At 39.0% G+C, this 27,938-nt stretch overlaps 1 protein-coding gene across 1 annotated transcript in view; it reads right to left on the bottom strand.

Moving 5' to 3' along the window:
* The window catches only part of LOC6052802, a 106,559-nt gene extending 79,100 nt beyond the window's left edge, over positions 1–27,459 (bottom strand). Inside the window, 2 exon segments of the mRNA XM_038262831.1 lie at positions 841–1,875; positions 27,181–27,459. Of these exon segments, the coding sequence (XP_038118759.1) occupies positions 841–1,627 (787 nt within the window). The 5' untranslated portion in view covers positions 1,628–1,875; positions 27,181–27,459.
* Between the last annotated feature and the right edge of the window lie 479 nt (positions 27,460–27,938).

Below are 27,938 nucleotides of genomic sequence, written 5' to 3'. Positions count from 1 at the left end.
AGCAGTTAAAATATGCTAATGCTAAGCAGTTAAAATATATTGCTTAATAGGCAGGAAGTAATAAATAGACTACTGCAATGCACACTTTTTTGTGCCACTGTGAAAATCTGTTTCTGGAAATTTAGAATAACTATCTCGTAATCATTAAGAGCCCTGTAAAGGGTAGTTTTTAATGTCTGCTCTTCAAATTTCCTTTACTGCCGCCGATTGCTTGCAACAGCCTTGTAAAAACATTCCCGCATCTTGGTAACTTTCGAGTGGTGAAGGAAAGTAAATTGATTTCACTTCGATTTCTATTCCAGCTCCACTTGCAATTTCCGTCCCCTTAGTTCGATAGGACGGTTATTATAAGGGGGGAATTTGGACCGGACATTCTAATCGAAAATTTCAACAATCATCTTGCAAAGTTCTTTGTCATACTGGTCATGTGTAACATAACCACCTGCACCTTTTTTTATTGGAGGTCAAATATTGGGCAAATATTGTTCGCATAATCATAAGAAATTTGAGTGATATCAACATGAATACACAAATTTTCTGTGATTTTTTGAACAAATATTCCATAAAATCGAAAAATAATCTTCAAAAATAAGTTGCTCTGGTCCCCCCGACGAAATATTTCGGTATACTCCACAAAATGTCGGGAAAGAGCCCTTCTTTCACGTTGCCAAATATCAGACATACCGATTGTTCTATTAGATGAGATAAGATTAGAAAGGATGATCACCAAAGTTACCACAGTTTGATAAGTCATATAAACGCCGCACAACATATAAAACTCACTCTAGGATTAGGCAAAATGAATAACAACCAATTAAGTTGTTCAGGGGCACCTGTCACCTTTCTGGTACTCTTCGTACTCTAGTTCGGCACTCTTGGTGGTTGGTGATTTGGCTTTACGAAAGAAATTAACAGAAATTGAACGCGACTGGGTGCCTCCAGCAGGATATCCGCTGGCATTACTAAGATCGCCTTCAATAGGATCAATAACCGGTGGTTTTTCCTTCTTCTCCAGCGAATAAACGGTCTCGCCGGACTCGAAAAATGCGTCAAAGTTACGTTGCCGCAGGTTCTCACGCGTGAATACAGGATTTGATACGTGGATTTGCAAATCTTCGCGGATTCGAGCTGAGTCACTTTGCTCGTTGGAGGAATGTGGCCGTAGACGTCCAAGCTTAAGATGAAGTCTAGATTTGGATTTTTCTTTCGCTTTTACACCTGAACTGGGATTTGGAGATCTAGAGACCGTCGTTGGAGAAGGGTTGGACAACGGAGATGGGCTGGGGGGAAGCAAACGGTCCCTGTTTACATAGTTCACGGTAGTATCGGTGTCGTATAAGGGAGTTCTATCATCGTAATCGTAGATTCTATCATCCGGAGAAAAATTAACGCTAGGACTTCTATCTCTTGGTGAGAGGATCGGTGGTGTCCTTGGCCGGGGTGGTTGAACTTTGTTCCGACGGGGCTCATTTATCTGCTGGAAGGACAGGTTTGTGGTGGAAACAGGCCTATTGCCGATGGGGGCAAGTTCCCGCAAGTTGTCCAGAGTTGGTCGTGGTTGTACTCGTGGTACTGCGATTCCGTACGTTAACGATATAAGTTCATCCGCCGGAAATATTACGTACATTCCTGGCTCCAGCGGAGCATTTCAATTTATTCGATTTATACTTGGATTCGAAACAGTAACAAAAAAATCTAAATCAACTCAATTCGATTTACTACGTCGCTTTTACAGTTACAGTCTTTGTCGTAAAAAATATGTCTTTGTGTTTGGTAAACTATAGAAATATACGAACAGAATAATAACCTTTTCATTATCGTTTTCTTCTGACCCCAAAAAGTCAAATACTAGCTAATAGCATTTGTGTTGTCAATCTAAACAGAATAAAAGAGATATTAAAAAATTACATTAATGCTTTGTGTAACACTTATCAAAACTAATAAATCAATAAAAAAATACAGTTGAATGCGATTGCTTGACTCTGGAAACGGGCGTAGAGTGGTACGAGGCAAATGTGCGCACGGGGCAAAGGTGCGTACCAGCCTTATCAATACTTAATTTCAACCTAAAAAGCTCATATTTGGGTATTCGACTTGTCTTAGGGTCAATTTTATGTGGGTAATTCTCCGCCAACTCACACAGCAGTTGCCCCGACCCCTCTTCGATTTGCGTGAATCTTTGTCCTAAGGGGTAACTTTTGTCCCTGATCACGAATCCGAGGTCCATTTTGATATCTCGGGACGGAGGGCGGTACGACTCCTTCCATTTTTGAACATGCGAAAAAGAGGTGTTTTTCAATAATTTACAGCCTGGATTGATGAGAAGATAGAAATTTGGTGTCAAAGGGACTGTATTCATGTATCTATGTATTTTATCTTTAGTTGGGGTAAAAAACAACCCCCAATTGAAAACATGATGAAAAGTAAACATTCACACAAAAATTAACTAAAAAAAATCACATTGCCCCGCATATTGCACACCTTTGCCTCACATACCGGGCACTTCATGTTTGACGAAATCGGCAAACTTAAAAATTTCAGCGATGACCTATACGCAACTTTTGGTACCCAAACATGTATAAGTCAACGCTGAAATTTTTAATTATCGCAGTATTAGTGTAAAAATTTGATTTTTGCCGATTTCGTCATTTCCTGTTTTTGCGCGTGACGCGTCGAAAACTCAGTTTTTATTTTCAAAAAACATATCTCGAAACGTACGGTTTGACATCGCCAATTTTTTGATATGTTATGTAAAATTTTCCGAGGAATCCGATAAAAATATGTTAAGACATAGGCTCTTTGGTCCAGACATGGTCAAAAAGCCATTTTAAGTTTTCATGCGACTTTTTCAAATGTTAAGCTAGATTTTTGAAACTTCTTACTATTTTCCCCAAATAGTCAAACTTATCACCTTTCTTTTGCGTCTAAGACATCTAAAGTCGGATGAAATGACGCGGAGATATGATTTTTGGAAAAAAGTGGTTTTGCGAAAAATGACGAAAATTGCCATTTTTTGAACCACCGACCCCGATGTAGGTCCCCCTAATGGCCAAACAAAAAAATACGGGTCTAATTATTTTGGCCAAGGAACCCTCAGAAATATTTTGAGCCCGATCGGAGAACTTTTTTTTCGGTTTAGGCTCTTTTCAAATGGAATTGCTGTATAAACAGCAATTCCCCACGAAAACAGCATGGAAAAAAACAAAAGTACTCGGATCGTGTTCAAAATTTTTCTGGGGGTTCGCTGGCCGAAATAATTAGACCCGTATTTTTTTGTTTGGCCATTAGGGTGATCTACGCCGTGTTAGGGTGGTCTGAAAAATGGCCATTTTCGTCAATTTTCGCAAAAAACACTTTTTTCGAAAAATCATAACTCCTCGCCATTTCAACCGATTTCAATTGTGATAAGGTGATAAGTTGGCATATCAAATGTTACCGTTGCGGGTAATCGCTCGAATTTGCCATTTAACTTCGCCCATGGCAAATAGGAGCACGTCTATTAATTTGAAGTTTTAATTTAATTTTGTAGGGAATAAGGCTTTTGTTTTGTATTGTTTTCATTTATTGTATTAATGTTTAAATGTAGCTGAGACAGAGCACAGTTAGGGAAATAAATAATAAACCACACTTAACGAACCGTAGGCCCAATATCTGTCCACACACTTTACCTACTAACCCAGCGGTTGTGGTGCTATACAACGGAGACCATTGGGATCGTTACATGCAAATGGAACAGCTAGAGAATCACAAAAGGGAATAAAAGAGAATACGATTACGCGGATGAGAGGGTTAGATTGACCATGAAAACGACTGATACGATCTTTCCTACAAGTACAGTCAAACAAGCCAGATCGTCCAGCAACACAAAGACAGTGCAAGAATTTGACCGAAGGTCACGGTCAGCTCAAAAGTGATACCACGTTGTGGTAATTATTGGGAAAGGACATATTGGACCAAGAATCGTCACATCAGGTAGCATTGTGGTTAAAATTTGGATATGCTGAGAGCCAACAGCGATACGTGACATGTCTAACCTTATCGTTTCCCAAATCGTGTTAATTCGACCCGAAGGACCCGTAATTGCCAGCTAAGATCGCTGCCGGACGATCGCCAGTCTGGTGGCCAAGATGTGTCCATCCTGGAGAGGACAACCCGCCCACCGGCGCACTTCGGTGGTTTGGCACGTGGTTGGAGTCCACGAAGCTGGGTTTCTACCGAAGCGCCAGCAAGTTCGAGAAGCACGTGTGTCCAGGATCACCGCACGAGTTTCGGAGGCGAATCCGAAATCGGGCACGAGCACGGGAGCCCCCCCCCCCCCAAGGAGTAGGCCGAGAACGGCCACGTATGGCCCGGTGGCCCCCTGTGCCTCACCGGCCGTCCAGCACCCCGTAGCAGCCCAAGCAGCGAGAACAACTCCTAGCAGCAGCACCAGCAGCAAGGCCGGCCCACCGCACTAACCACACACACACTCACACACTGTAAGTTTAAATACAAAAAGTTAAAAAGTAATTCCTAGGCAGTGTTGGTATTATCGCGCTCTCGCGAGAAAATTTTCTCTCTCTCGAGTTCTCGCCGCGAGTCTCGAGCTGCCGAGAGAAGCTCACCGATTACTCGTGCTCTCCTCCGCTCGCGAACGGGCTTTCTCGCGAGCCAGAATTGCCCGTTCGCGAGAAGTTGAACGTGTTAGAAACGAACAAAAAACAACACAGCGATTGAAGTTACACCTCTATACCATCGCCTGGTTCGTATTCATAAGCCTGATAAACAAATTGCTAGCTTGGGGCGAACGGCTAGCACGAGGCGCTCGCGAGCGCTCGCGGCGAGAGCGAGAACGCGAACGAAAATGAGAGCGCGAGCGAGAAGAGAAAAGTACTACAAGTTCTCTCCCTCGTTCGCGAGCGAGAAATGCTTTCCTTCTTCTCGCTCGAATTCCAACAATGTTCCTAGGTCTTGTGTCCTTGATTCGGCTTCGAGCCGACCTTGATAATAAGGCTCTTTGCTTTAGCTAGTCCCGCCAGCGCGCAAAAGAGGCTCAGAGCCCACCCCAGTCGGCCGTGGCTCTAAGACCAACCGGCTGGGGCGTCTTAAGGCCTCCTGGCCCAGAGGGTACGATGTCCCGACCAGTAACACAAAGAAAAATAAAAAGAAGTATCAAAAATCTAGCCTAACATATGAAAAGGGCGTATGAAACTTTAAAATGCCGTTTTGACCGTGTCTGGACCAAAGAGCCTATGTCTGGAAATATTTTTACCGGATTCCCCGGACATTTTTACGTAGCATACTAAAAAATGGAAGGAGTTCATTAACAGGATTTCGAGTTATGATTTTTAAATATATACAGATATTTGGCATGAGAGTCCCGCTGGTTTTTGAGCATAACTCAACTAATCAGGACAACTCTTTTTTTAAGTGATTTGTAGGATGTCTAGATGATCCTAAAACTTTGCAGAATCTGAATTGATCACATTTGTAACTTTTGTAATTAAAAACATCGTTCCAACTTTTTTTTTGCGCGTGTAAAATAAATTCGCCCAAAATTCCACGGAGGCAAGCGCGTCAAAAAAAGTTGGAACGATTTTTCGATCGCAAAAATTACAGATTTGATCACTTCGAGTTTTGCAAAGTTCTAGGATTATCTAGTTATTATTCACTCGAAAAAAAAAATGTCCCGATTGGTTCAGTTATGCCCGAGAACCAGAGAGTTGAAGTTACCCTTCCAACTGTTTTAGGCTTGAGCGTCCTTGTAAGTTTAACATGACATGACATTGTGTTGGGCGTTCCAGTGTTAATGATATAAAAAAATATGAATACATAGAACCAAAAAAATTAACAGCTGTATTTATTTGTTGCTTAAAAGTGATTCAAAATCAAAATTTCGCAAAAAAAAAACTATAAACAGATTTTTTTTATGCCAAATATGGTACAATGAACCTCTTTTTACGCGATGCGTTACGTTTTTCTAGTTTGCCGATTTTGTGGAACGACGCAACATTTCTGTAATGTTTTAAAAGCAATTTGTAAGTTTTGTTCAGATCTACAAAACGCTTTTTAAAGTTAGTAAAAATATTGTAATCGACCAATTCTTCTCCACTCTTCCACAAATTTCACAAAATATATTTTCAATTCAATTCATGTTTATTTGTTGTACTAATCAGAATATAATGTGCTTAACTTATTACAGGATGCAGAGTTTTGGAGATTCTTACAGCTACAAATTGATTCAGATACAATCATTTGATGAAATAACTTCCGTAAATTTCGAATAAGCGAGAGAAGAAAAAACTGGTTAAAACAACTGCTGCTATTATTAGGGAAAGAAAGGAGGATAGGAAAGCTTAAATCTAAATCACAGAAAAAAAAACCAGTTCGTTACTGAAAGCGAAGACGTTGTGTGAGCTTGCACCTATGCAGGGCATAGGTACTTCCCCATCAGCTCATGCAGCGCGAAGAACTGCTCCAGCTTGTTTCGGCAAGTGTTGAGTCGTGTATACAGCACACCGGAGAGGAACTCGGTGAGGGTAAATAAATCACCATCGCTGTTGCTGTCCGGGGTTGGACCGTTTCCGCTAGCCGCTACGTTGGCGTGAGTACGCCCAAATCCAGGAGGATTAGTTTGACGGTTTTCGGTCGAGGGTTGACCTGCCGAAGTCCTTGTCACAAAATAAAATTAAAGCAATTTCCGTTAATTTTGAGGAAAAGAAAAGAAATAATATTCATTTTGTACACAGAAAAAAATGATGGTAATAATCATCAGGAAATGGTGACCGATTTTACATCAGAAAATGATGAATATCATCAGTTTCTCGTGAATAAAAGATCAGATTGTGGTTTTCCGGTGAAATGAATTGAAAATAAACGTCACCCGAAGTGTGATAAGCTAATAGAAAAAACAAGATTTCGAATATAATTAAAAAGTCTGTGCACACAGCAAAACATCCGATGGTAAAAGCGCATGCAAAAGCATGCACATCACCTTCGTCAAAAAAGACGCTTATTATTACACACTGCATGTACAATTTTTGTAAACAAAACAAAAAAGTTCCAACCGACGGGATTCAAACCCAGCACCAACGTAAAGGACTGGCGCCTTAGTCCGCTCGGCCATCCGACTGATGAAGAAAAGAAATGATAAATGCATATATAGGATAAACGCATATAGGGCAGAGGACCTAGTTTTCGCCTACCTACTGGATATAATCTGTATTTAGCTAACTTATACCATTTTTTGGTTTAATTTATTATGCAGGTTTACATATGCATTCATTTCTAGCTTTAATTGAAACATTCCTAGTGAATTTCTATTGTATATTATGTTTTTATAAGCATTTCAAAAAAAGCTTTATTGCAGCCGCCATATTTCGACAACAGCGGGTATTAATTTTAATGAGGGAAAACAACTCATTTTCTCCGAAAATAACGTAGGGGAAATATACCCATTTTAATCACACTAAGCCGTTCGACGAATTCTCATCACTTTTGCCGTTTCTGCTATTAAATCAACATTTTCAGATGTTTCAACAATGGAGAGTTGCTTGCTCACTTTTATTTGAGCTATTTATTACTTTGGAACAGTCAAAAACACTTTATATAAGCTGTAATTCATGATCAAAGTGCTGAGAGGCCGATAATAGAAATAGGCTGAGAAAGGCTATAGTTCCCCTATCTGATTATTCATTGCTTCACTGCATGTCTAAATTTCATGAAAATATAGTGATTAACTTTTTTTTAAGTTTACCAAAGGTTATTTCAATAAAATAAAGTGGGCGATTTCTGGGGTCTAGAAAAAACATGAGATCCAATTTTCGCCCAGGGCGAAATCTAGTATTGTGTTTTCAGATTTTATCTAAAACCAGTTTTCGTTTACCATAAAAACTTATGTAATCGCAGCAAAATGCGCTAGAAAATATATTGGGATAAATCCAGATAATTTTTGAAGGTAATAATTCATTTAATTTTATTTCAATCAGGGTGTTTTGGTAAAACATCAGTTCAAAAATTAACCTAAACTCAGATATGGGACCCTAGTTCAAACGTGGTAAGAGTTTACTGGTACATAGGAGAAGAATTGAGCAAAGGAGGAAAAAGTAGTTACACAATATTCTTCAAAATAGCACATGTGCTTTAATATTTTTATTTAAGAGGTACTCGAAGTTTTCTATTGAGTCAATGCGGGAGCGAATGACCCATAAGGTTAATGGGTTACATACATGTAGAATATCACAAAATTTCATATTACAGAAAAATATTAAATCAACTGAAAAGATGATATTCAATCACTCCTGAAAGTTTCATGAAGATATTATATGATTAAAGTTAGTTACAGACGATTTAAGCTGAAAATTTTGCCATACGCAAAGCGAACTGTCAAACTTTGCGAGCGTTTTTCTCTGAACACCGAGTTGATTTACGGGTGCCACGATATCTCGAGATGGGATAGACCAAATTAGCAGTTATTCGGGGTGAAGACTCGCAAGACATATCCCGTGTGCATGACGAAGCCCGATTTTGAAATTTTGAATTTTTAATAAATACAAAAATCAAAAACTTTCATTTTTTTATATAAAAATCATCAAAATATTTTTATCTTTTAAAAAAATTAACTTTTTGAAAATCGGCTTTTGTCATGCACACGGAACTAGTTTATTGAGTCTTCACCAAAATGTTTAGCCGATTTGGTCAAGGCAGTGTTGAGATTTCGTGGCACCCGTTTTTTGAACATGCTAACATCATATAGCTGTATCTCGACAATGATACAATGTCTTCAAATTTATTTTGATGATAGTTGAAAAAGAACATTTTAATGTCCTGCAAACAGATTTAAAAAAAAAAGTTTAAGTTTAAGTGTGATCAAACCAACTTCTGACATTTTTGCCGATTTACATGTATGTAACCCCTTAAAGTATCCCTAATAAAATCAACAACAAAATGACGCTAACTTATCTTGGGTGAATAGGGACACATAAGTTCAATCAGGAATTTTGATTTAGTCATATTTTATTTACGAGTGAGAACATGTTTTGATTTAAGTTAGAATAGTCAGAGAACCTCAAAAAAAGTGGGATATCTAAAAAAAAAACTACAAGGGTTTTTTGAACCTCAATTCATATTACGACAAAATTGTGCACATCAATGAAATTGAGCTTCGGGAACATGTTGTGTATCAAAAGGAGACCATATTTGCTTAGCTTTGTGGCATAATTTCATTTGATTTCTTGATTTTTGTCGTGGGCGAAAACTGGTTCCAAGGGTGGGCGAAAATTGGACTTAGGAGGGGGGGGGGGTGAAAATAGACACTGCAGAGCACTTTATTAAAACGCAAAATTTCAACAAAAATGAACTTGTAAATGATAAAACCTTGTGGAAACTTAAAATCAACCGAAAACCATAAATTTTCATTAAATTCAAAAATAATTACAAAAATTATTTTACACCCAGGCCTTTTACACACAGCTGGATTACTCCTTTTTTGGCTCTGGCAGCTTGACCCAAATGATTTTTAAGTTCTGGTTTAATCTGTTGACCCATTACATTTTAAATATTTTCCGAAGAGCTTCTATCTTTACTACACGCAGAAAAATAAGACATATTTGAATCAACAAAACGTTTTGTTGATTTAAAACTCATGATTTTTGTTGACTCAACGCTAAACGTCAAAGCAGCTTTTTCAAAACAACAAAAGAATTTTGTTGAATTGAGAAAATCAAGGTTTGTTTCAACGCAAAATCGGCGTTGATTATATTCAACAAAAATTTTGTTGATTCAAACCTCGTACAGGCTGATTCTACAAAACATTTTTCTGCGTGTATCAATATTACTATCTTGCTTTACTATCAATATTACTCCAGACTGCAAAACGTGCACATTTGTGATGTCCTTGTGAACATTAATTTGCAAAACGCCTTTCAATTCTCCTGCCTAGGGCGTCCAATTTTCCCGGGTTTTGAATTTCCCGGGAAACGGGAAAAATATTTTTGGAATCCCGGGATCCCGGGAAATTTTTGAGTCAGTAATAAAATCTATGTTTCATTATATTTGTTATGTTTTCAAGCTTAAAATCATTGAATTAGCTTAATAATATCAAATGGTTATAATCCTCACTTCAATCTAAACAAAGACGACAGTTTTAAAATAGCCTGAAAGAATTATTTTTGTCTTTGTGGTGTTTAGGATTTTATATCAACTACTATTTTTAATTCCAGTATGATTAATCATTTTTTTATTTGCGAATCAAATTACATAATTCTTGAGTTTTTTTTTTTTTTTGAAAAGGTCCAATAAGCTTTTGTTTTCCATATGTTTATAGGACCTATTCAAAAAAACTTTGGAATTCTTTCATTTTTTTTCTTTTATATATATTTTATATGACATGACTAAAACAGCTAGAAAACAAACAACGACAATAAATAAAATGATACCAGTCAATGTAAAATTTTAGATAAGTTTTGAATTCATTGTTTTATATAAAACATATTTTACAAATTATCTTCAAGTTACTACCGCCAACCGAGGGAAAATCAGAATTACAGTCTAAATAGGTACAGGAGATTTTAGAGCAATACATTTAGAAGTACAAATTGTTTTGTTCTGTTACTGTTTCAACCGAAGTAATCCAAAACGTCATGCAAATATTTTTTTGCTTTAATAGCTGTATTTATTCGTTACATTTGTACGTATTTGCCCTAGATGCCGGCGTTTGATTATAAATAATTTGATATGAGATTGTTTTTTTAAATTTAAAATCGAAAATATACGTAAATATATCCAGTTTTTCAAAAAAATAAAATAATAGAGAAAAAAATGTAAAGCACTAGACATTTTGCGGACCTGGTAATTCAAATTATAATATTTTTTCCTTATATGCCTCATATGCTGAGATTTGCTGAATACAAATTTTAATTCATTTTATTGTTCTACTATTTTCACAACCAAATCTGAATTTCCAGACCAAAATATGATTTTTTTTTTCAATTTCGGGAATTCCCGGGACAAATTATAGAAAATCCCGGGATTCGGGAATTCCCGGTTTAGGAAAAATCCCGGGATTTTTGTCCCGGGAATTCCCGGGATGGACGCACTACTCCTGCCATTCCTGGGCAGACGGTAATAACAAAATTATTAATATTTCAATAACAAATCCTGTAAAAAAAACAAAGAGTGTTATTATTTTATCCTGAAGTTCAACTTCAAGAAGAAAAAATAATAACAGTTTCTGATAAAATAACAAAATTTGGTATTGAAGTGATATTATATTGAAAATGTTTAATAACACGCTAATAAGAGGAAATGTTATACATTTCAAAACTCTTCTAATAACAAAATTTGTTATTCGTTCGGTATACTGACGTAGAAAAAATGCCATAAATCGCACAAATGGAAAAGTTTCTAAGTGTCCATAACACAATCTGTTATTATTTTTCTTTTGTTAAATATGTTTAGATCTTTGGGATAATTTTGTCTAATTTCGTTTCGTTTTGGCCATGAAATGGGGTCCTTAAGCTTAAATTATTCTAAAAAGTTGAAATTTTGGAAGTTGATTTTTTAAATTATTTGATATACCCCTTAAGGAACTTTGCTAAAATTGGCTAGAACTATGGGATAATTTTGACCAATTTCGTCGGGGTCATTATTTTGGCCATGAAATGGGGTCCTTAAGCTAAAAGTATTCTGAAAAGTTGAAATTATGAAAGTTGATTTTTTTAATTTTTTGATATACCCCCTAAAGGACTTTGTTTAAAATTGTTAGAACTATGAGATAATTTTGACCAATTTCGTCAGGGTCATTATTTTGGTCATGAAATGGGGTCCTTAAGCTAAAATTATTCTAAAAAGTTGAAATTTTGAAAGTTGATTTTTTTTAATTATTTGATATACCCCCTAAAGGACTTTGTTTAAAATGGTTAGAACTATGGGATAATTTTGACCAATTTCGTCAGGGTCATGAAATGGGGTCCTTAAACTTAAACTATTCCAAAAAGTTGAAATTTCGAAAGTTGGTTTTTATTATTTGATATACCTCCTAAGGGATTTTACTAAAATTGGCTAGAACTATGAAATAATTTTGACCAATTTTATCGGGGTCATTTATTTCACCATGAAATGGGGTTTCAAGCTAAAATTAATCCGATAAAATTAACTTTTGAGAGTTCATTTTTTTTAAATTTTGTTATATTCCCTAACGGAATTGATTCATTTATTGAGAATTTTTGTAGTGCGAATAACAAAAACTGTTCTTATTTTCACAGAGCCAGGAAGTCGGAGCTGACGTTGAAGTTCGAGCTGGAGTGAGACCTCGGAGACTGCATCAGATTCAGAAAATTTTCAGCAACTTTTACTTGGAGTCGGAATCTGTGAAGTCTGGTATTTTTAGAGAGCTGAAGTCGTCGTTGACGTCATATCCTGCATCCAGAGTCGGAGTTGTCTTCAAGTATGGATTCAAAGTCGCTTGGAGGTACCCGACTCTGCAGCCCTGACTAGTACAGAGGAGTTATGGCAACTGCAGGTTTATTTGCAAATTACAAATAAACCAAAACAATAACTTTTTTTGTTATGGAGACATACCAGTTCAATAACATTTTTTGTTATTATGCTGCTCCACCTCTCCGCACAAAATAACAAATCTTGTTATTCCTTCATGATTCCTTCTGTGTTATTGGTTTGTTATTGCAATAACAACATAATAACAGTTTAAGTTATTCTTCGAACAAATCATTGTTATTGATTTTTGTTATTTTAACAACTAATCCGATCATCCCAATAACATATTTCGATCTTCTCACAATATCAAAAACTGACCTTCCCAAGTTATTTCCGTCTGCTCGGGTTACCACAATTTGTTATTATCACTTTACGAGTCACTTAACGAAATATTTCCGTGGCCACTACATTTTCATCACACTATACATCACACCTTTTTTGGCAGGTTGAATAAAGTGAATGGTTTACGTGATTGAATTATGTCCTTTTTGCCTTACATTCAATTCAATAAGGATGGACGATTGATTGGATGAAATTCACATGGGAGCATGCATTATAGATCAGCTAGACAACAATCGATATTTCCGTTTTTTGGCATCAATATTCCTAGTGCAAGTGGACATTATACACTTTGTTGATTGAACACAACTCCATTTTAAACCATATAAATCCGATTTTGCTAATATTTGAATCAGAGCCCTAAAATGGTAGCCGTTGCTATTCGATCAGTTGGAAACGGTGCAGCTTATGCGCCACTCCCGTGAACAAACAAACAAACAAAAAAATCGGCCAGCGTACCAAAGTGACTCACAAGAACGATACGGAAAGCTCAGCCTCCCGAAAAAGCTTCTCCAGTATAAGACCCCCCGTGCCCGTATGAATCATCATGGATAGTACCGCTACCCACCACCAGAGAACTTCACGAAGCATGGGAAATACGCTACAACAACAACACCGACGGTAGCAGCACTGATCAGATTGTGGTTTTCCGGTGAATTACTTTCACCAAAAAGAACTTCGACCTGGTGGTGAAAGCAACTTCAAGTTCTACACATTCGATCCAGTTGAGAAGACCGCTGTTAAGGTAGTCCTGCAGGGCAACCAAGACCGCCCAATCGCCGACCTGAAGGGGCACCTCTCGGGTGCCGGAATAACGCCACGAGAGATAAAAGTGCAAGACAACAGTCACAGGTACGCACACTTTGTACCTGTTGTACTTCGACCGCGGCACCGTCAAAATCCAAGACCTGTGACGGACTAAGGCGTTGGACGGTTTTTGAGTAAACTGGCGGTTTTACTCCAAAAACCCTATGGGCGTATCGCAATGCCACCGTTGCCAGAAGTTCGGCCACGGCTCGCGGAACTGCAACCAGGGTTGCCACATTTGATTCTGTATTTTTTAGGGTCAAAAATCTGTATATCTGTATCAGGGGGACGAAAATTTGTATTTGGAATCTGTATTGACATTTTTAAAAAAATTTCAAAAAACAAAATATTCTTAATTGTTTTTTAATGCATAAAAATGCTATACAATCTAAAATTTAATGTTTGGGCTCATCCAGCAATTGGAAAAAAATATTTAAAGAATTAAAATTATTTAATTTTAATAAAAAATCGGGAAAACCTGTATATCTGTATGTTTTTCTTAAAAGCTGTATTTCTTTATAAACAGATTCTGTATGACCTCATCACCTCAAAAATCTGTAAAATACAGATAAATCTGTATTTGTGGCAACCCTGACAGCAAACTTCCGCCCCGCTGCGTAAAGTGCGGTAAAACACACCTCTTGGAGAAATGTGCACTGCCGTGGAAGGCGGACTTGGGGGACAAGGCAGAGCAAACCAAGGCGCGCATTAAGTGCGCCAACTGTGACGGCAACCATACCGGTAATTACCGCGGATGCGTCGCGCGCAAGGCCTACCTCGAGGAGCAGGAAAAGAGGAAGCAGAAAGCAGCAGCATCCCACCCTTCTCAGCGGAAAACGAGCTCTATCGTTCCTGCAGCTGGACAGCGTACGGTTCCAGCGGACAACCCAGCGTTCCCTCCTGTATGGAGGCGATCGTGGTCGCTGCCGGTAGCGGCGATGCGGCCCAGCAAGAAGTAACCGGGGAAGATCTCTTCACCTTACCGGGGTTTTTTGGGTGAGATGATGACGTGGTTTCGGACCTGCCGTAACAAGGCGGTGCAATTTCTGGCCTTCGGGGAGCTAATGATTATGCACATCTATAATAGATAAAAACAACTGTTATCTACACCCAAACGAAAAATATATCCCAAAATCTGCAACAGTGAATTTGCTGCAGAATTCCTTCAGTTCAATTCAGTTCGGTTTTATTTGTGAATAATCAAATTACAATTTGTACATATTATGAACCTAACAGAGTTTTTGTGTTCATTTCAGCTGTGTGTTACGTCTTAATTCGGTTTAGAGCAATTATTACTGTTAATTAAATGCACAAACAAGAGTAAGAAAAAGTTTTCAAAAACTTACGCAATTGCTAATGATAGGGATAGGAATAGAAAAAGCTTACAACTAGATCACAACAAAATTTAATCAATTATAGATGTGCTTGATCATCAGCTCCCCAAGGGCCAGGAATTGCTCCGCTTTGTTACGGCAGGTCCGAAACCGCGTCATCATCTCCCCCGCGAGAGCAAAGAACTCCGGCAGGGTAAAGAGATCTTCCCCGGTGACTTCTTGCTGGACCGCATTGCCGCTACCGGCAGCGACCACGCTGGCGAACGATCGACCCCATCCAGGAGGGAACGCTGGGTTGTCCGCTGGAACTGTACGATGACCAGCAGCCGGCACGGTTACGCTCGTACTTCGCTGAGGAGGGTGGGACGCTGCTGCTTGCTTTTTCCTTTTCCTGCTCCTCGATGTAGGTTTTCCGTGCGCTGCATCCACGGTAGTTGCTGGTATGGTTACCTCCACAGTTGGCGCACTTGATGCGCGCCTTGGTTTGCTCTGCCTTGTCCCCCAAGTCCGCCTTGCACGGCAGTGCGCACGCCTCCGAGAGGTGTGTTTCACCGCACTTCACGCAGCGGGGCGGGAGGTTGCAGTTCCGCGAGCCGTGGCCAAATTTCTGGCAACGGTGGCATTGCGCTGCGTCCGTCGGGTTCTTTGAGTAAAACCGCCAGTTTACCCAAAAACCGTCCAACGCCTTAGTTTTCCGCAGGTCTTGAATTTTGACGGTGCCGCGGTCGAAGTACAACAGGTACAGTGTGTGTGTACCTGTGACCGTTGTCTTCCGCGAGAGGACTTTTATGTCACGCGGCGTAATTCCAGCACCCGAGAGGTCCTTCTTTAGGTCGGAGATCGGGCGGTCTTGGTACCCCTGCAAGACGACCTTCACGGCAGTCTTCTGCACGGGGTCGAATGTGTAGAACTTGAAGTTTTATTCTTCAATTTCTCCACAACCAGGTCGAAGTTCTTGCTGTCAAATGTGTAGACTTGCACTGACGACTTACCGATTTTCAGACAATATCCGAGGCCTTCCAGCAACTCGTCAATATCGTCCGTCAACGTGTCCAAAACATAGATTGGAGGTGGTCTACGTTCCTTTGGAGAATTATTCGTTTTTGACGTCAACACTTTCTTCCGTGCACGTTCATCGTATTCGTCGTCGTCGGTAGTGCTGCTACCGTCGGTGTTGTTGTTGTTTTCTTCGTCGTCGCTCAGCATCTGGAACTCGTTCCTGATGGGAATGTTGGCGGATGTCGACGTGTTGGTCGTGGCACCGGAAGTACCGGAACGGGTTCGCACTGGTGATCTTGGCACATATCCAGGATGCAGTAACTTTTTGTCGATGCCTTCTGCGCTCACGCTCCCCTGCGCGATGGCGGTCGACACGGCGTTGGCTTGTTTACCTTTTTGCACACGGCCGGTAGACGAACTTCGCGGGTTTTTCGAGGCCGCACTCGAACTGCCACGGCCACGGCCGGCCTTTGGCATGCTGCAGGAGCAAACTCGCGGGTAATCACGGTAGACTACGGCGGAAAATTTCGAAAAAACTATAGAGCACTGAGCACTTGACTGCTGCTTGCTCTCGTGCGTACACGGAGGTGTTTTGCTGCAGAAAATGTTATATTTTATTACATTTTTGCAGCAAGCCCATAGATCATTTTTGCCCGCGTGTAAACACATCAGCGATCTGCAGTTCTCACCAACACATAGAATGCTGGCGCGTCCCCGAGCAACAATCTAGAGAGAACATTATGTTCGCGCTCTGTCCCTCACCATTCATCAAGCGTCCATGGCGTGGTGGTAGCGTGTCGGATCAGCAACCTAGAAGTTGGTGGTTCAATACTCGTTCTGTTAAGGTTTTTTTTCTGCAATACAATCAATCTGCCGTCGGTAATGTCGATAATTGTCGGTAACGGGCAAAAATGTCATACCCCTATATCGCAAAAAATGCATGACGACAGTTTTCATGCAGATTCTGATATACTTTCATGCTGCCATGCATCAAAATCATGCGACCGCCGGTTGGGTGTAGTTTAGGCTTTTTTCTATTTCTATCCCCCTGCCTTTGCAATTTCAGTAAGTTTTTTTTCTAATTTTTTTCTTACTTTTGGTAATCTCTTGGTGATAAGCAATAAGCGTTCCAGAATGGATTGAGATTTAACACACAGCTTAAAGGAACTCCAAAACTCTGTTATGTACTGCGAATGAACAAATTGTAACATGATTATTTACTAATAAAACCGAATTGAATTGAATAAACTGCAGGGACATTATTAAACTTTAGAATAATTACACAAAATACTGCAGGTAGGAAATCAAAAAGAGGTGCTCATTTTATTGGACTAGTCTAAGGTTTTGTATTTCATTCATTGTTCTGTTCTAGCGTCTAGACATCTTCCTACTGTGTGCGTTTGCTCTCCCTAGTGTTACCCCTAGTGTTGCTCTTCGTTCTTCTGTTACCCCGTGCTTTTGTGCTCTAACTCCTCAAATCTTCAGCTCGTCAGCGGCAGTCAAGCGGACTGCGGCAGACAAAAGGCACTAGAGTGCTACGTCGTGGATGTGTGGGGCGGATCAATAAAAGCCGTCACACTCCGGGCGCATGGCAACACGCGCTAAACAAAATGGACGCTCTCCATCAAAATGGCGTCCGCGTCATTCGTGACGCCTTCTGTGGTAGTCACCCTTCAACCGCAGAAAAAGAACGGACTCACCGGACTGCTGCTCTTGCTCCTGTTACTTGATGATGCTGCTGCTGATGTTCCCCACCGCGTGCTCGTGCCGGCGTGGACGACGATGTCGGTTCGACCTGCGATCGCGCGGTCGACTTCGAAGAAGCCGCGCGGGCCGGAACTTGGCTTTCCGGACCAGCACGTGGGTGGTTCGACTAGAGACCCTAAATAGGGAGACTGACCAGACTTTGCTAAATCGATCTGGCAACGTATGTTTTGTGTTTGCCAACACTGCCAAGTTTTGCTGGGCGTAAAGGCAAATGCTCGTTTGGATACGTCAAACTTGCGTCTGTTTGGGTACGTCAAATTCACATCGACCAGTCTCCTTATTAAGGGTCCCTAGGTTCGACCGCCAGGAGGTCCGAGACACTCCTTCGGACGAGATGTTGACGGCTCGTCCCTTCCGGCAATGTAGCGTGCGCCGGGATGAAAACTTGTCTCACACTCGATGCGGGGCTCGATGGTGGACGCGCGCTCGATCTCCTGTAGGTGTTGCTTGGCTGGTAGGGCGAGAGAAGTGAAGCCAACAAACTTCGTAACGGATTAGCACATGCACGGGGATAATCGCACGGGGTAACGGTTTTACCTGATCTCAAGCTCCATATGTCCAATTGGAAGTTTCTCACCCAAAAAGCAGCATCATCCGTCAAACCGGCAGCGATTACACTCGCATTGGGCTTGACCAAATCGATCATGGCGTTGTAGCTTGAAGATGTCAACCGCAATTGATGACTCCCGTCGGATGTTTCAGGTCATCATAAAATCTGCAGGAACATCGCAGGAACCCACCACAACCGCACGAGCTTTTTAGTTCAAACGAAAATAGTGAAAGCGCGCGCCTTAAACCCTTGCCACTCACGAAAAACACACAAAAACGAACATTTTTCCCAAATTTTTGAATCGGTCAACGGGGTACAAACTTAAAAAGTGTCAAACAAAAAAGTGACCAGCCACCGCACAGTGGGAAAAAAGGACCCAAAAAATTACCGCAACATGATTTCGCGCAAACCATCGATTGCTATACACCAAAAGCTTCGTTTTTGCGCCAGGAACAATAATCTGATGAAAAATCGCACTGCACGCACCGGTGGCCGGAGTACAGGCCACCGGAAGATCCGGATTTTTGGAAAAAGTGTCAGATTTATCCAATTGTGAACTGATAAGCTTTCTTCTACCATGAATAGGCATGTAAAACAATCCTAGATTAATATTAATTACCATAGGACCCATCGGAACCGGTTCCACCGATTCTTGATTTTGGATGGAGAGTATCCTTCAAATGTATTTTTGCCTTCGGTGACCGGTTCCCAGGTTCTACGGTGGCCACATCCGAAGATCATATTTGGCAAATTTCTGAAAGGGACCATTCATAAACCACGTGGACACTTAGGGGGGGGGGGGTATGGCGATTGTCCACAGGGGGGGGGGGGGGGGGTGAGATTTCCAAAAAAGTGTCCACGTGGTTTGTGGATGTCCCAAACCACTCTTGCGACATAACAAACTTCATGTTTTTAAAAGAGGAGTTTGATACGTCGCATGACTAGTTTACGCTGTTTCCTATTGCGGTTCCGGATGTGGCCACCGGAGATCGGTGGAACCGGTTCCGATGGGTCCTATGGTATTTAATATTATTCTAGGATTGTTTTGCATGACTATTCATGGTAGAAGAAAGCTTATCAGTTCACAATTGGATAAATCTGACACTTTTTCCAAAAATCCGGATCTTCCTGTGGCCTGTACTCCGGCCACCGGTCCGTGCAGTGCGATTTTTCATCGGATTATTGTTCCTGGTGCAAAACGAAGCTTTGGTGTATAGCAATCGATGGTTTGCGCGAAATCATATTGCGGTAATTTTTTGGGTCCTTTTTTTATTTCGGTTTCAAAATACTGGTCGAAAATTAAAACTGCAACTCCGCGTTGCGGGTGGTCTGTTTCAGTTCTATTTTAAAAATGAAACAGCTAGAACAAAGTAGAGCCGCGTTGCAGGTAGTCTAACAAGTGCAACTTTTACAAAATATCCCATTTTCTGGGTACCCTAACATTTCATACTGATCGGATGTACTTAATGAACCCAAAATAACACATATATATTTTTTGTAATTGGGTAATTCTCTACCATCTCACACAGAATCGGGAAAAGTTGCCCCGACCCCTCTTCGATTTGCGTGGAACTTTGTCCAAGGAGTAACTTTTGTCCCTGATCACGAATCCAAGGTTCGAGATGGGAAATTTAATGTACTTTTCGAATCTACATTAACCCAGAAGGGTCATGTACGTTTCGAATCTACATTGACCCAGAAGGGTTATTTTTCATTTATAACAAACATTTTCATTTTAAAATTTCATGTTTTTTCTAACTTTGCAGGGTTATTTTTTAGAGTGTAACAATGATCCACAAAGTTGTAGAGCAGACAATTACATTACACACTTTGATAAGGGGTTTGCTTATAAACATCACGAGTTATCGCGATTCTATGGAAAAAAGATTTGAATAAGTTACTTTTTATGATATACGCCACTGTAATTCTATTCTACAAATATCGTCCATCTGCATTATTGATAGAAAAGCGTTCCGTTGTCATTTTAAGACCACGTTTCCACTTTTCCACCAACGAAACCGACTACTTTATCGACTTCATTTTGCTGGACGAGATAACTCAGCATTTTTCACTTTGTACTTTAAAAAATCATATGGCAGCACCATGTAAAGCTCTCTCCCTATATAGAGACCACAAAAGACCTGAAAGTCGTTAAAGTGGATAGTTTGTTTTTTTGTCATTCGGAAAAAGGCCAACTCCGCCAACTCACACAGCAGTTGCCCCGACCCTTTTTCGATTTCCGTGAAACTTTGCTCTATGGAGTAGTTATGGTCCCTGATCACGATCCGATTAGGCTTCATCCATAAAGTACGTCACGCTAAAATCAGCCAAAATTTACCCCCTCCCCCTTTGTCACGCTTTCCTATACTTATAACACGCAACGTCACACTTGCTCAGACCCCCCCTCCCCCCTAGAGCATGACATACTTTATGGATGACGCCTTACTAAGAAACGTTTTTCAGTGATTAGTAGCTCGAAACGGCGAAAGGTTTCAAAGGGACTTTTGTTTAAAATTGGTTTTATTATGAAAAAAATAGGTTGTCTAATTATTCACTTTGTAGAATAAACATTGCGATACAAAAAACAGTTTTGTATCTTTTTAAAATTAGAAGAACTGGTTTAACATTCAAGTTTTTAAAAAACATGAAAACTGTTTTCACAGCTTTGTATCTAATACGTTGAAACCATTTATAGCAGTTGTCTTATGGACGCCCTACTTTTTTTATAATTTATATTTATTCAAATTTCTTTTCCATGTACATTCATTCAGTTAAAATATTATTGAGTGTCCAATAGGGTGCCCAGAATATGGGACTTTTTTTCAAAACCTCGCTCCACAAGCTGAATATTGTTCCTTGACCTATTTTAGGACTCTGGGCCAAATATGAGCAAAATCGGTCATCATTTACCCATTGATACTCGGAGGTGAAGTTTGTATGGGAAAAATCGATAAAATGTATGGAAAACCCAAGTTTCTTACGGTTTGGTCTGCACGGTGCGCTACTCCCATCCAAATATTTTCAAAAGTGAGATTCTTATTGGAAATTTAATGCTCTACAACTTTGTAGAACATACCAAAGCTGTAAAAGTCGAACCTGAAAAGTTATTAGCGATTTAAAAAAATCATTTTTGTATGAAAAACATTTTTTTCACCAACTTTAGGCTCGGGTATCAATGGGTTAAATTCATCCACTTTCTCTCAAAATTTACACAGATGCTTAAAATAACCCAAAAACCCGTTTTCCGCTTGTGGAGCAGGGGGTCATTTTTTTCTGGGCACCCTAGTGTCCAATCACAAACGATAACTTTTCACCTCAATTTTAAATACTAGCAACCTTCATTTATTCATGAAATATTGTAGCTTTCGCTATTCAGTGATTTCAAATGTAGGAGGTCCTACATGTACAAAAGGGAAAAGGAATACCTTAAAACTAACTTATAAACTATATAAAGAGCGGATCAATGCAGCTGAAGACTGCAATGATTTTTGTCGAAATGCATCAATTATCTTATTGGACATAACATCCAAAGTGTCAACTTCGGCTAATTGATGAAGTTCACTGGTGCTGAACCAGGAGGAAGTTTCAGAATCATTTTCAGAATTTTGTTCTGAATCCTCTGAAGTTTTTTCTTCCTGGTTAAGCAACAGCTTGTCCAGATCGGCACAGCATAAAGCATGGCAGGTCTGAAAATTTGTTTATAAATTAACAGTTTATTCTTGAGACAAAGTCTAGAATTCCTGTTTATAAGTGGATACAAACATTTAATATATTTGTTACATTTAACCTGGATACTTTCAATGTGATCCTTGTAAGTAAGGTTTTTGTCAAAAGCAAGTCCAAGATATTTCACTTGATCCTCCCACTTTAAATTTACCTCATTCATCTTTATAATGTGATGACTTTTGGTTTAAGAAAATCAGCCCTTGGTTTGTGAGGGAAAATAATAAGTTGAGTTTTTGCAGCATTTGGAGTAATTTTCCATTCTTTCAAATAAGAATTGAAAATATCCAAGCTTTTTGTAATCTTCTTGTGATGACACGAAGGCTTCTGCCTTTGGTGGAGATGCTTGTGTCATCAGCAAAAAGTGATTTCTGACATCCTGGGGGCAAATCAGGCAAGTCAGAAGTAAAAATATTGTATAAAATTGGACCCAAAATGCTTCCTTGAGGGACGCCAGCACGTACAGGTAGTTGATCAGATTTGCTATTCTGATAACAAACCTGCAGAGTACGATCCGTCAAATAATTTTGAATAATTTTCACGATATAAATCGGAAAATTAAACCTTTTCAATTTCGCAATCAAACCTTTATGCCAAACACTGTCAAATGCTTTTTCTATGTCTAGAAGAGCAGCGCCAGTAGAATAGCCCTCAGATTTGTTGCTTCGAATCAAATTTGAAACTCTCAACAACTGATGAGTGGTTGAATGCCCAAGGCGAAATCCAAACTGCTCATCAGCGAAAATTGAATTTTCGTTAATGTGTGTCATCATTCTATTAAGAATTATTCTTTCGAATAATTTACTAATAGATGAAAGCAAACTAATGGGCCGATAGCTTGAGGCTTCAGCAGGATTTTTATCCGGTTTCAAAATCGGAATTACTTTGGCATTTTTCCAACTACTGGGAAAATATGCCAAATCAAAACATTTGTTGAAAATTTTGACCAAGCTACTTAAAGTTGCTTCTGGTAATTTTTAATTAAAATGTAAAAATGCCATCCTCACCAGGGGCTTTCATATTTTTAAATTTTTTGATAATAGATTTTATTTCATTCAGATCCGTATTAAAAACTTCATCTGATGAAAATTCTTGTTCAACAATATTCTGAAATTCTATTGAAATTTGATTTTCAATAGGACTCAAAACATTCAAGTTGAAATTATGAGCACTCTCAAACTGCTGAGCAAGTTTTTGAGCTTTTTCCCCATTAGTTAATAGAATATTATCACCATCTTTCAAAGAAGGGATGGGTGTTTGAGGTTTCTTAAGAACCTTTGAAAGTTCCCAAAAAGGTTTGGAATAAGGTTTAATTTGTTCGACATCTCTTGCGAACTTTTCATTTCGCAGGAGAGTGAATCTGTGGTCAATAACCTTTTGCAAATCTTTTTTGAATTCGCTTCAGTGCAGGATCAGGGGACGCCCTACTTTAAATTCAGCAATTCCCCACGCAAACAGCATGACTCGAAAAAAAAAAAAAAGTTTTCCGATCGGGCTCAAAATTTGTCAAGGGATTCCTTGGCCGAAATAATTAGACCCGTATTTTTTTTTTGGCCATTATGGTGACCTACGCCGTGTTAGAGTGGTCCGAAAATGGCAAGATTTTCCTAAAATAAAGAAACAAATCTGGCACTACCGATCACCAAAAAAAAAATTTTTAAAAGATAATATTCTCTTAGTCTATCATTGCACTAGCCACAACAAACGTCCAAAGGGTGAATCTTATATAAAATTGGCTGAACCTTTTGAAAAAAAAAAATGTTTCAAAGGCACCCAAAAGTCCCTTTGACACAACATATAGAATAGCTTCGCGGTTTCGAGCTACATATCACTGAAAAACTTAGAGAGTCTTAGTCAAAATCCTGAAAAATGAAAGGGGTCGTACCACCCCTCCATCACTAGACATCGAAAAATGGATTCGTGATCAGGGACTCCATAGAGCAAAACTTCACGGAAATCGAAGAGGGGTCGGGGCAACTTTTTCCGATTTCGTGTGAGTTGGCGAAGAATTCCCCTTATATCCAAATTTATTTAAATGTATCCTTCTCAAATCAAAACACTCAAACAATCAAACACAAGAAATTGTTTTTATGAATTTTGAAGTTGCGTTGTAAAATTTATGTTGAGTTCAGTTCATGCCTTCGTTTAGAGCTTTAAAGTTATTAAATTATAAAACAAACTAGATTTTTCTTCCTAAACGTCTTGCGGTACACAGCTAAAAAAGTAGTAATCCAGCTGCGTGTAAAAGGCCTGGGTGTAAAATAAACATTGCATTATTTTATGAAATTCTGTGTAATATTACACCCTGAAATATGCAGCCCATCAGTATGGAAAACCTACTTGACCGAAATGTCAAGCTCATATATGCGTTCATCCTTACAGCTTTACATCGGTCTGATGGCCGAGTGGGCTAAGGCGCCAATCCTTACTGTTGGTGCTGGGTTTGAATCCCGTCGGTTTCAACTTTTTTTTGTGTTTTCAAAAATTGTACATGCAGTGTGTAATATTAAGTGTTTATTTTGACGAAGGTGATGTGCATGCTTTTGCATGCGATTTTACCATCGGATTTTTTGCTGTGTAGTAAGAAAACATTGAAGAAAATTTAACAGGAAAATATTTTACAGTACTTAAAAATAAGGGAATCGTATGAATTTATAATAAAAATACAATTTTTGTCAATGTTTCAACCATTTCAGTAAAAAAAAGATGAATTACATAGAATCATAAAGACAGAATTAATGCCAAAAAACCATACTTATACTGAATATTTTAATTAATTATTTCATAAGACATTATGAGAAATCATGCGTAATCGCTCGATGCTAATACGACAACTTGAATATAGATGATGCTAGTGATAGTTTTGCTTCAGAAATTTGAAGAAAATTTGTTCCGGGTGTCGTCCGTGGAAATCCTCCTACGTGGTTGGCGCCTTCCACACTCCTTATCAAATAAACATGAAGGTAGGTCACGAGCGTTCTGTAAAATGTTCATTGTAGAGGATGATTATATCCTAGCTTCAATGAAAAAGTCAAAACTTTTCAAATTTTGTTAAAACTTTTCAAATGTTGTTAAAACTGCTGCTCTAAGCGATTTTTATACTTCTTAAACAAGTTCAGCATGAGTATAAGCAATGCCTTCAGTTTTTGTTTCGTATTCAATACATTTTAAGCAGAACAGTAAAAAGGTACCAAGTGAGTTGCAAACAAACAGTGATTCCTGCTCATGTTAGCTAGTATTTAAATGTTGTTGGAGCGGGAAGCATAATTTATTTACAAACCCACTACGGCCCATTTTACATTTTGCGATTTATTTAGTTCCTAGCTTCTTCACTCCTAAATCTGGAGTTTTTTTTAAAAGGTCCAATAAACCAAATTTTGAATATTTGCTATTTGAGTGTTTTTAAACACCCCTGACTCAAGGCGGTTTCAAAAACACCCAAAAAGCAAAAACTGAAAATTTGGTTTATTGGACCTTTTCCAAAAAAACTCCAGAAATTAAGTTTGCCAACCTTAAAGCGTAATAAATTAATTTTTCGATATAATTTCAAGATAGATTGAATTTTCAGAATACATCGGGCTACCAATAACGAAACCATGCCAGTTAATTAACTTGTACAATTAAGACACATCAAACATTAAACTCCAGGAGACTGTTCCACCTGTCGAACACTCTCCACGCGCTCTGGCATTCAACAAGCGTTGTCTTGTATTGAGGGATTCTAGAGTGTTTTTTTAGTTATTTGAGAAATATAAATAAAATTAAAGGTTGTAAATACTTTGCGCGTTATTTAAAAAAATCTCTCCCTCTCTCTCTCTCTCTTTCTCTCCCTTAGCTCTTCCTACTCCTCGACTGTTGGTTAGATAGCCATTCGCTTACGGCGCACCACGGTGAGAGCCAAAAGAATAATTTGAAGAAAGCGTAGATGCTGCTGCTGCTATCCCCCACATCCTATCGCGCTTCACTTACTTGACCGTGGTCGTATAAAATATATATAATTAGAACTACCTTTTAACTCTTCAATTACATTTTTCAATGAAACGTTTGTAAACATGAGGCGAGTGGGGTTGTGTTTAATTTCCAGATTAATATTGATCAATTATATTCAGTATCACACCCTGAGCAGCGAATTTTAGACAAATACAAAAACATAACAAAATCCCGTTTTGACGGTCATCGTTTCATGCATGCATCATATTTCCGTACACTACATCCACACACACCGTAAAATTGCATACGTGTCCTTCTCCCATGGCAAACGTAAGTGTCCCCTCGTAGCCCTGAGCGAGTCGCGAGTAATTGACTCCCCTTAACTTAACACTTAGATTTAAGATTACACTGTGGCTACATACTTGCCCCGTAGGTTGACATGCAATTACAAAGAAAAAAAATTGAATGTGTGCACAAACAGCCAAATGGGCCTTATAAAAATAAGTTGGTCATGAAAGAAGATTGCATTTCTTCATAACTAATCAAGAGAGCGGGATTTCATGTCTGCATGTGTGTAGGTAAAAACGACATTGCATACAAATTACCGATCAATACCACATAAATGAAAACTGTACTTGAAAATAGTAATGATTTTTTGAAAGAACTTTATTCAAAACACCAATGCGAGCACGGAAAGCGATTTATCACATTTCATTCAACCCGGTAAAATACCTTTCACATTCCCAAAGAATGTTCACAACAATTTTCGGCTTTGGAAATAAAAATAGTTCCTGTTGCTCAATCGGAATGTATCCAAAGAGTGATTTTTCAAACGTCACAATTTCGACTTTACATATTTAGAAGTCAATTAGAATTACAAAAATGAAACAATTGAGGTGCACATGAACTCTGAGATTCGTAAATCGCTTAGGTGGCGCCTTGAAACTAATTTTAAAAAGAGCATTCTAACAAACTCACAATGACACCAACAGTACAATGTCAATGCTGCCCTTTTACCAAAAAAGCAAAAGTTACTACCGCTTTTGATTGACTAACTTTTAACAAACTATTTCTCTGTTTAATTTAATTTCGTCTTCGCCCATTCCGTTGATACTCAATACTAATAGCATTTTCTTTTCCACATAGCAGCAGTTACACATTTCGTTTCATATAATATTCATCGACTTTTCGATTACCGAGTAGATTTGAGTGGATTCATTGCTCCATTCTGCGTGCGTATCTGCTGAATTATTTCACCTTTAGTTCGCTGCCAAGTCCGCTGCTCGTCAATTCATTTCAATTTCAAATCAATGCACACTATTTTTAGCAGTAATCCACAAACCCGCGACACTTTTTGATCATAAAGGTAAACGAAATAAAATAAAAAATGCAAACAAAAATCGTTACGGATTGCGAACCGAAACAACGAATAATAAATGCGCAAATTACATATTAGAAAAAAATGTCATACACACTTTCGTTAGCCCGAAAACCGTTCGCACCGCGTCGCGTCTCAATTTCAACTGGCCTGTGAGAAAATTGACTCACGTAAAAAGTCATAATGTGCGTCCCGATGTCCCGACCTGCCAACCAACTAGCAGTGTAAATGTCCCTATAATGTGAACGGTAAAGATCCGACAACTTGTCGGTGGTGTCCACATATAGAGCTCAGGCAATTTCTAAAAAAACAACCCAGCATGGAAGAGAGCAAGAGAGCAGCGGAGAGCACGCGAGCGCAAAAGAGCGCATCCTGCCGCCACCAAGGGAAAACACAGATGATTTTCCCACACTTCCTCGAGCATTTCCCAGAACGTTTCTTCTTTTTTTTTTTTATTCTTTCTCACATAGCACGAGCCAACACTGCTGTTTCACGTCATCGCTCATACTCACTACATACTAGGTAGTTCGGAAAACTGCTGAGAACGCCAAGAAAACTACTCGACACGACTCTTTAATTACACATTGTATCAATTTGCCAAACTACTCAGACACATTTGTTCAGTTAAAATAAACTC

The sequence above is a fragment of the Culex quinquefasciatus genome, chromosome 3 (genome assembly GCF_015732765.1).
Source record: "Culex quinquefasciatus strain JHB chromosome 3, VPISU_Cqui_1.0_pri_paternal, whole genome shotgun sequence".
NCBI classification, from domain to species: domain Eukaryota; kingdom Metazoa; phylum Arthropoda; class Insecta; order Diptera; family Culicidae; genus Culex; species Culex quinquefasciatus.
Note: the sequence above shows the minus strand (reverse complement) of the source record. Positions and strands in the feature narration are given on the sequence as shown.